Source organism: Nicotiana sylvestris, chromosome 5 (genome assembly GCF_000393655.2).
Source record: "Nicotiana sylvestris chromosome 5, ASM39365v2, whole genome shotgun sequence".
Taxonomy (NCBI): Eukaryota; Viridiplantae; Streptophyta; class Magnoliopsida; order Solanales; family Solanaceae; genus Nicotiana; species Nicotiana sylvestris.
The window spans coordinates 116,291,888-116,302,666 of NC_091061.1; the positions used below are offsets into that span (position 1 = coordinate 116,291,888).

Sequence of the window (10,779 nt, forward strand, 5' to 3'; positions counted from 1 at the left end):
CAAATATATTCCTCTACTTTTGTTTATTGTTCAATCTCATCCCCCGTTATATTTCCGTTCATATATACCCCTGCCATCCAATAAAGTTTTATATTTATTCTTATTTTAACGGGCATGAAACGTGGCATCCTTTAAGCACAAGACCTGATCCACAACTTAAAAAATCCATACCCACTTAAAAGTTAAAACCCACGACCAAAGTACCACAGTAAAGAATTCGGGTCGCGTTGGACACTTATGCTCTGAGATTTCTCCGATGACTAGTGATAGTCGTTTCCTTCATCTTGTGGGTTTTGGGGGCTGTGAAGGGGAGTAGAGGAGAGAGTGGGGCTAGACAGGGTCGGTTATTGACCAGAAATAATGGAGGATCAGTGGCTTTTTCGGTGATGGTGGTCGTTTCTCGGCCAGGTAACTGCCGAAAAAGAGGTGGAGGAAACAATGCACGCATAATACGACGTCGTTTTTGAAATTTTCACTCTCAATGGGCTAATCTTCCTCCACTAATGGTCTGATTAGAGCCTTGTAAACATCGTAATTTCACTGGGCTGCTACTGCTCTTAATTCTCTTGAATGGGGTTTGTCTATTTTATGTAAAGTTTTTGATTTAATTGTTTAATTGGATTGTTTCCTTCTTTAACTATCCGTTTGTTAGGTTCATCTGATTTTGATTTAGTCTTTTAGTTCATGATTTGTATTAATTTATTTGAAAAATTGAAAGATTAGTATATTACGTGTTTGATCCTTATTTACTCGCTAAATCTTATACTTTACTTATTGGAAATTACAGTTTCGATATGATATTTTCTTAAGGTTGCTACTCATTATAATGGTTGTTTTGGGGGGATTTGTGGAAGGGGGGGGGGGGGAGAGAAATGAGTTTTAATTTTAGGAATTTTTTTTAAAAGGGGAACCAAGTCAGATGGTTATATTTTAGGCATGTTTGGGTTTTTTTGTTTTGTTTTAAGATTGGTTCTTTCAATCAGACGGTGCCACATGTCATGTCCGTTAAAATAGGAATAAATATAGAACTTTGTTGGACGAGAAGGGTATATATGAACGAAAAGTATAACGGGAGATGAGATTAAACAATAAACAAAAGTAAAGGAATATGTTTGGTCCTTTTCCAATTTTATTATCAATGGTAACATTAACAGTTTACCAAAAATAAAGGAGAAAAGCTAAAGTGTCATATACGTAAAGAATTTTATCACAATCTCAGTGAGGATTTAAAAGATTCAAGATGTTATAAAGTTGGCATGGATGAGTGTACCCACACAACTATTAAGTGTTTACACCAAATCATGTTATTATATCATGGTTAAGTGATAAATTTGACTTAAGAATATATATATATATATTAATTAGCTATAATTAAGTAGCAGAAATTATGCTAGTCTTTTCTATTGAAACCTCCTAATTTTATTGTAAATTATGTGGTTATTAATTTAGCCTAATATTTTTTTTTTGAGTTCAATAGAAAACGTAATAGAAGACTTTTAAAGAATAAAAGTCTTACTTCCATTGGTTTGATTTAAATATAAGAAGTAGGGGTGTTCATAAAAATTCGAAAATCCGAACCAAACCGAAAACCAAACCAAACTGACCAAAAAAATCGATACTTTTTGATTTGGTTTAGTTTTGGTTTTGAAATTTAAAAAACCGATCAAATTTGGTTTGGTTTTGGTTTTAATAAAAAAAAAAATCCGAACCAAAACGAATATAGGAGTAGCTATTTTAAATTTATTATTACACCTATATATATGTATACTTTTATATAAAGTTTCAAAAATCTTATAATAAATGTTAATCGTTTACACTTTAGTACATGTTTTTACCTTTACATTCTAGTTTGATTGGTAGTTTTCTTTTGTTAAGTGTAAGAATCTATTTCATGTTAAAAATAATATATTTTTAATTGAGTCCTTAAATTATTCATCACTATTTGATTCAATTATCATCAATATATCTTGGTAAATAATAAATTTCTTAAAGGGCAATTGATTTGATAGTATTACGTTGAAAATGTGATCGCCGAAATATGTGTTTGGTAGTGTATGTCTTATATTTAAGAAAAAACCGACAAATAACCGAAAAAACCGAAAAGCCTACATTAACTGAATCAAGAAAAAACCGACTTAATTGGTTTGGTTTGGTTCTAATATTTAAAAAACCGACTTACGTAATTTGGTTTCTTTTTAGAGAAAAATCGATCCAAACCGAACTATGAACACCCCTAATCAAAAGTGTGTAAGTATTTCAGATACTTTAATTTATGCCTAATTATGATGAATGATTGATCTGATTTTTAAATTTGAATATAGTTGGACACACGGACGGAGTCACAATTTCTTATGCCGATTTTTTTTAAACCTTATATTTATTTCAAAAAAGTTATTAAATATATACAAATTACTATTAATTTAGAGTTTATTAAGTTAAACTATAACTATGAATACAAAAACTTCAAATTGTGGCTGTGGTCTAACTTAAATAGCATTAAATATGTGAGTGGGTACTATTTTTATAAGCATTGAATATCTTTAAACAATAGCATGATGACCCTCCAATGGGGAGTGATGTTCTTAATCCCTTATCCTCTCCTTTAGGCCACAAATTCCCACTGAACAATTGTAATTCTATTCCTACTTCAAATTCCACACGCTGTTTCTCCACCAGCTCCGGCGGTCGTGGTGCCGGCGGCGGTCGGTGGGAGAGTAATAACAGGCGCCAAAAAGAGTATCAGCGGTTTATATTCGATGACGAGCTTAGGGCTAACTTTAAGGAAGATGATTTTGGTTTCGGAAGCGCCGTGAAGCAGCGAATTTGGTGGTCCGATGATTCTTCGCTTTGGGGAGATGACTATGAAGATGAAGAAGCTGGATTTGGTAGCTTTGGTGTTAAGGAGGATTCCATTGGCTTTGCCTGGGTGACGAAGGTAACTTTATCCTTTTGTAAAGAAAAAGCGTTTGTTAAGTTTTCTTTTCTCCACCTGTTGTTAAGTATTTATGTTAAGCTAAATTTGAAATGTGTGCAAACTTATACCCTGCTTGGATCATTTGTTACCCATTGTTTTATAATGTATGTATTGTATCTTACCGTATCATTTTATGAGTACGACGTTTGGATATATTGTATTATTTGCTGTTGTTAAATAATATTTTTGATGTTTGGTTTGACGGTATAGCACTGAACTGTAACTGCAACTGATAATTTTACTAAAATACTCTCAATTGTTTTAAATATTAAATTTATTATGAATTACGCATAAAAATAAGTAAAGAGCAAATTAGTAAAGGGCAGAACCCGGGCCGAACCTATTCTAGTTATCTTTGACCGTGGAGTTGGCAACGGCAGAACCAGTTCCGGAAAAAAAGAGATGAAGATGAAGTAGGGTATAGGTTGGAGATTTGGAGTTAAAGAAAAGGGTAAAGGGTAAGATAGAATTATGGAGTAATAAGTTAGGGCATAATTGAAAAAAAAAAATAGGAAACAATCTCACCACACCAAATCGATTGTTTCAGAAAATGGGGCTTTTCATTGTTCCAGAACAATGGATTTAACAATAATACAATCAATTTTAACTAAACAATCAAAACAAACATTATTTTAGATAACAATACAATACAATGGGAACAACCATCCAAACAGACTATTAGTAAAATCAACTGCACCGCTATAAACACCTATTCAACCTTTGAGGATTGCAAATGCTTCTCACATGTCTAGTGAAATTGCGTGAAGTTGGAATTTGGTGGAAGTCTGTTTTTATGAACGTGAAAGGCAATTATCTGATTGTTTAGAGTAGTTGATAAGGGAATCACTTGAGTTTGGTATTTTTAAGTAATTGTTGGCACGAATAAGCCGACGTCCTAATGGCTATCCCAGTGCATGTATCAATGCTAGTCGTAACCACATCTCTTACAAGCAACATGAAGGTCTCCATACACCATCTCTTACCATAAGCCAGCGCTTGGTCTCTCTAACGTCATATGATGTACTATGGAACTTGAAGGTCTCAGTACCCCAAGTCTTATCCTGGCATCCCTAAGGTGTGTGGTCATTATTCAAGACAAATTTGAGATTTGAAAAATAGGTGCATGGTCGGCTATAACACGTCATGTTTTACCCGAATATCTCCATGGTGTGTGGTCATCTATAACAAGCCACCTTTTACCTGAATATCTGCATGGTGCGTGGTCGTCTATACAAGCCACGTCTTACCCAAATATCTGAATACGGCATGTCAGCCACAGTGTGTGAAAGTCTTAGTACCCACGTCATACCTCATCTCACCATCACAAACCGAGGTGCAACCTCAGACTATCTTCTTAGTTGTATAATGCATCATGTGGTGCATACTAGCATGCTCATGCTTTGTCTATTAATCGTAATATCATAGTGATGCTATTTGTAGTAGTAGCAAAGCATATCGGGCATAAACCATATGAAAGCATACGCATTTATCAAGCGCACTCTCACCTCCACATATATCAGGCAGTCAAAACACATTTCTAAAGCAGTTATACAACATTAGAAATCATGCTTTTAGGAAAACAAACAATCAGGGTTTCGGATCTCCACTTGTCTCGTATCCAAGCAAGTGTGCTGCTTCTCTGCTGATTCATGCTTCCAATCTCAATCAAACGCCTCCAATCTATGCAAAATATGTGATAATAGGGTCAATTACCCCTATAGGACTCATCTCTAAAATTAAGTATCTGTCAAATCAAAATCAAAGGTCAACCCTTGGTCAATAGATCACATTCCCAGACTTGATCTGATTGCCCATAATCTAACAACTTCAAATATATAATTAGTTTTTCAATCAGAGCCCAATAAGTAGTAGTTCCAATTTGGGGCCTGAGGGATACGTTCTATACTTTTCTAGCTCGAATCTCGTATTATTTGATGTAAAAATGTAGATTCATGTAAATAATCCATAGAAGTAATTAGGATTATTAGCTTAGTGGTTTAAGATGATTCCTCCATCGCCTCAAACTACTGAGTTTCTAGTCCCCAAATGTGAAAACTAAGGTCTGAAATTTGTTAATGATATTGTGGAAATTAATGGGTTGGGACCTATCGCCACTATAGACCAAACTTCTAGAATCGTGGTCTGGTTCGGGCGGTCGGCAAACTCGATGTGCGATCACTATGCCCAATCTCACGATCACAGGGTTCCATGATTCCACAAGGTCTGGTATTGCGTTCAACCCTTCCTCGATTTCGGCCGTTCAACTGCCTCCCCGCCTACCTTTCTCTCGCGATCGCGGCTCCCAACTCGTGATCGGGATGATGCACCAGAAACCAAAAAATAGTGCTTGCACTAGTGCTCAGCCTTCCAAATGTTCCAAAACATGCCCGAACCCCTTGGATCTCAACCCAACCACACCAACAAGTCATAAACAGTTAGATCAACATATAAACACATTCAAAACTCAAATTAGAGCACAAATACGAAAAATGAGAGGTCGAGTTGTTATGATAGTGGATAGGTTTCTATGGATCAGTGTTTTTGAGAGCGTGAAGCGCAAAAAAGCGACAAGGGCTCGCTTCATTAAAGTGAAGCGCAATTCATAAAAAACATAATGTAAAATTATAAATAATCAAAAACTTCAATTTAAATACTTAAAAGTAGGTACTAGGTACCACCAAATCATCCACAAACCATCCACAAACCATAGGACAAGCAAAATCAAAGCTACTAAATTACTAGAATCAACATCTTATTCTTCTACTCTTCTTCTTCTATAAGATTGTCAAAATCTTGAATTCCTCTATTATCTTCATATTGCTTGTCATCTTCTTCTTCCCCCTCCTCTTCATGATCACTTTCATCTTCATCAATTAAGGATAGGGATCGACTTGTAGTAGCCACACTTTTTCCCTTCCTAATAGAGCTTGAACTTGGAGTATATCTCCTTAAACCATAAGGATCTTCCCCAACTCCACTACCAACCGCAACATCACCCCAAGTGAAATCGGAGTCGCCTTCAAATACTTCTTCACCTTCGCAATTTTCGGGGACTCCGGTTAGCCACTCATTAGCCTCATCAATATTGTCCAAAAGAATTGGATCAATTATATTGCGGTGGTTGTAGCGACGCCTCAATGCTCTATTGTATTTTATGAACACTAGATTATGGAGGCGCTTCAAGGTTAGTCGATTCCTTTTCTTTGTATGAATCTGCAAAAAAGATGTGTCAACTAATTAGTAGGAGTTTGGACAATTGAGATATAATTTACTTTATCTCAAAATACGAAATAATTCTTTTTATTTCTCACGTGTTCAAAAACACTCCAGTTCCTTTCACATCCAGATGAGCTACAAGTTAAACTTAGAACTTTGATGGCGAAAGCCTGTAGCTCCGGAGTCTCTACACCATATTGGTCTCACCATTCAACTATAGAAATAAAAAAAAATGTTCAAGAGTTAATAAGTATAAAGAATACATTGAAGTTAGAGCTATAAAATATAGAAACACTTGGTCACCTGGCGACTTCGTCGTTCTTTGTTTAATAGCAAGTCGGAGCTTAAAAAGTCCTTCAGCTGCCTTGTAAATAGCAAGCTGATCTACTATCTTTTCTTGCAAGTCTTCATCTGGGTTCAACTTGATAACAACCTGATGAAATCCTGTCCACACTTCTTTAGCCAATGAATTATTCTCATGCTGCTCATAAAAGAGTGATGGGTTCAGAATAAGTCCAGCCGCATGCAAAGGTCTATGAAGTTACTCATCCCATCTTGCATCAATGATCTGAAAGACTTTTGCATATTTCTGCTCATCACTGAATGATGCTTGAATAGTCTCCTTGGCCCTATCCATAGCTTCATAGAGGTAGCCCATTGATGGTTTTTGCTCCCCATCCACCAAACGGAGAACTTTAACCAAAGGGCCACCAATTTTAAGAGCACGAAGGACATTATTCCAAAAAGAATAAGAAAGAATAATGCGTGCAACCTCTTTCCCCGCACTTACCAAAGGTTTGCTCTGCCTACCCTGTGAAATATATGAGCATCCAACCCAAAACCTCAAGGCAACGGGTGGAGTAGTCCAAGACTTGTATAATCTACTTTCAAAGCCTAATCACCCATGTGGAACAATTCTATAAAAAGGTGTCGACATAACTTTAAATTGTTACACGCGTTTGTCATTTGTGTTGTGCTCCTTTCTGTAATTGTAGGGACAAGCTGAGTTGCAAATTTGCCATACTAAGCCAATTCCATCTAGTTTAGACGTGTAATTGCTCCCTATGCTTCCAAGTTGTCCTCGAACTCTGATGCAGCCCTGTACTTGTTTGCACATACTTTTCAGTTCTTTCTAGATAAGCATTTTTTAGAAACTAAGAACTCTTTTCTATCATATCTTATCCAAAAAGAAAATGATGATGAAGCTGAGATCATAAAAATTGGCATTTTTCTATCTAGATGTTAAGTATTAGACTTGATTAGCTTGGATCACAGGGAGAAAAATTGCCAGGGCCTAGCTCAAGTGGCAAAGGGTGGTGGATTTGTGTCTTAGGTCACAGGTTCAAGCCCCCACACCATGCAAAGCAAAGCCTGGTATTTAAGTGGAGACTACCGAGTTTCGAAGGGTGCGATTGGTCCAAAGGATCGGCCCCAGACGGATTTCTCGGTTATCAAAAAAAAATTGCCAGGGATCATCTTACAACTACAATATTTCAACCTTTTATGTTCATTATATCAGAGATCCTTTAAATATGTGAAAGAACAATTTTGAGTGTTTTCCACCTGTTGGTTCGTACTTTTAAGTTTTATTATGACTGGTGGGTGACATTCGGTTCATTAAGGCTTATAAACCTCTTTTTGTGAAGATTGTTTAAGTAAAAAATGTCTTATGGGTCTGGTGCAGGTGCTCAGAGCCTTTGGTTGGATGCTTCCAGCCATTATTATGTCAGCGGTACTTGGAACAGGCACAAATACTATTATCATGGCATTAGCACTTCCTTTGGCGCAGTCTGCTCTTTCATTAGTAATGGATGCCATCTGGGGATGGTCCAATGACGGCCCGCGATCCAAGTCCAAGAAAAAGAAAAGACCCTATGCTAGAGCAGCGAGCAACCCTGGAATAAGAACGAGAGAAGGACAAAATACTCGAAATGGCAAGGGAGTTGGAGACTATCAATCCTGGGCTGCCGCAACTGGTGCATCAGATGGAAAAAATTCACGAAGCACTGTAAATTTTGGTGGTTGGGATGAACTAGACAATCATGGGATGGAAGGACAGTCGAAAAAGCCCCCTAATCGAAGACTGGCTGAACCAACACAGGGGACTGATGGTAAATTGAGTAAGAGAATCGGGAGGAGAGAAACTCCATTGCTATTGAGATTGGTTATTGCTGTTTTCCCGTTCATGGGATCCTGGACCAAGCTATTGTAAAATTTGTAATAAGATTCGGGAGTTTAAGCCCTTTGTAGAGCCAAACCTTGCCGTTTGGCAGCAAACGATCTTTGATTTGGTCCTTGTTGTTTCTCTCAAAGCTAGACTTGAAACCCAAAATCATATTGTTGTACAGATTAAACATAGTTTAGATGAGCTTGTGTTCATTCTTACTCAGTTCGAGCACTCCTGTCCTAAAATAATGCTAGACAGAAAAGCATGGTGATAGACCTTGATTAATTTGTTTTTTTTTTTTCTTTTCTGTCAGAAGGATTTGTCTTCTGTTTCTTCTAGCACTCGGAAATGATATGAAGATATCAATGTAGTGTTTAGCAGTTTCATGGGCTCTTGTTTCGGATTGAAGTGAAACTGGCGAGAAAGGTAATATTTAATTCTTAAATATGATAACTTTCATTTATTTTGTTAGCAATATTTCTGGTTAGAGATATTCTTACTACTAGTTAATAGCTCTCTGGTGTTTCTTTAGGTATAATTGGTTAATCATTTAAAATTCTATGCCACCGCTTTGTAGAGTATGCGTCTAAAACATTATTCAAGGTTGTCCAGCTAGAATTATGCATAGTTTTACCTGGCAATTTCCATTCGGATCTTGTTTCCATATTGACTGGATTGTCGAATCGTGCAGGATAACAAGTGCAGGTACAGGTACGTATACATTTTGTTGTATCTCTGTAATGTAAAGCTCCTAGCGGCCGTTTGGTTGCTGGTTAGAGTTACACAGGTATTAGTAATGTAGGGATTAGTTATGCAAAAATTAGTTATGTAGGATTTAGACCAGTTATGCGAAGATTAGTTATGTAAGGATTAATAATATAGAAATGTAAGGTGAGTATTATTTATTATTAGTCTGGTTTATCCTATTAAAATTGTTAGTATATTGTATATATATATTTCTAGAAAAATCAATACAAGTTTGAATAGAGGGTGTTCTTGTCATTTTGTGTTTTAATACAAGTATTACTAATACACGTATAAGTTATTCCATCTTCTACCTTGCATAAATAATACATGGATTCCCTTATAACTTATTTATGTATTAGTTATGTAAAAAAGAAAAACGCGAACCAAACATTGTATTAAATAATGCTATTTTATGTGAAAAGGAGAAAAAACCAATTAAACATTGTACTTATGCTAGATTCTATGTGGGATCATTTTTCCCATTTTAAACAATGTATAAAGTTATCCTAAATTTAATATATGGATACCTTCTTTCTAACCAGCTACCAAACGACCCCTAGTGATATAGAAGTATACAAAATGGTCTTATGTTAGAATATGGAAACTAAAAGTAAAGGTAAAGAATTTAAACAAAAGGAACTGGAACAGAAAGATTTTCACCAATTACTCACAGGCTTGCCTCCCCTTTGGGAGGGGCCAAACGAACACATATGGTCAAATTTTGTCTTCTTCAAGAATGAAAATGCTCATATTTGTCTTTCAAGTTCACCAGCTCCTCCAAGTTAAATTCCATTGGCACGTTCAATGAATAGATTCTTCTTGAGACGTCTTTTAACTTAAGAATTTCAGCCAATTAAAAGGCGGAGGCGCGGCGTTTTAGGGAGACGTAAGCCTCGAGATATGGGGTAATTTTTAATTTATAAATTAATAACATAGCATAATAACACAAATATATAAAAATACATTAAAAGTCCAAAAAAATTTAATTTTTTTTTAAAAACCCATAGAAAATAAAATATCTAGCATTAGTGAATTCGACACATGATTTGAATTGGAAATACTAGGTGAAATCGAATGTTAATCATTAGGCGTGTTTAAAGTGTACATTCGAGTGCTTAGGGGGCGTAAGATCACAGAACTAAACCCCACACGTGAGCCTCAAGGCGTTTTGATAGTGCCCGTCCGGGGACGAGCCTCGAGACGAATCCCAAAAAAACCTTTTAAAACAGAGGCAGATCCAGGTTTTGAAGGTTGCGGGTGCCACTATACATACATAATATACCTACCACAAGCCAAAAAGACCGAATTGGAAGAATAAATCGATTAAATTAGTTTTTGGTTAATTCAAGTAGGTCTTTTATTCACAAATAGGAAAATAAATTTGATTTTAGTTCAACTTTTTTATGCTTCATTTAATTATAATATAGAATAAAATTACAAAAAAAAAATAATCTCATGAAAGTATGCTTTCAAATAGAAAATTTTCTTAATTAGTAGCTTAATTACTATATATTCTTTGTTTGAGTTGATTAATTGATCATTGTTCTTGGGTTAGTTTTTTCAATATAATTATCGAGCTATATAAAAGTTATTTTCAAAGCAAAAGTTTCAATTTTTATTGTATGAGAATTAACTCAAAACCTCTATCAGGATTATTTTTTTGCAAAAGTCATTA

The 10,779-nt window shown here is 35.6% G+C and overlaps 1 protein-coding gene and 1 long non-coding RNA gene across 2 annotated transcripts; one reads left to right on the plus strand and one right to left on the minus strand.

Moving 5' to 3' along the window:
• Positions 1-2,527: 2,527 nt before the first annotated feature.
• LOC104242346 (uncharacterized) lies at positions 2,528-8,575 on the plus strand. Its single transcript, XM_009797382.2, has 2 exons — positions 2,528-2,935; positions 7,875-8,575. The coding sequence occupies exons 1-2, from the start codon at positions 2,567-2,569 to the stop codon at positions 8,400-8,402; spliced, it is 897 nt and encodes a 298-aa protein (XP_009795684.1). The 5' UTR covers positions 2,528-2,566; the 3' UTR covers positions 8,403-8,575.
• On the minus strand, positions 5,604-7,862 carry LOC138891277 (uncharacterized). Its single transcript, XR_011407655.1, has 2 exons — positions 6,286-7,862; positions 5,604-6,187 (listed from the first exon to the last, which is right to left on the minus strand). It is a non-coding gene; the product is annotated as an uncharacterized lncRNA (long non-coding RNA).
• Positions 8,576-10,779: the final 2,204 nt, after the last annotated feature.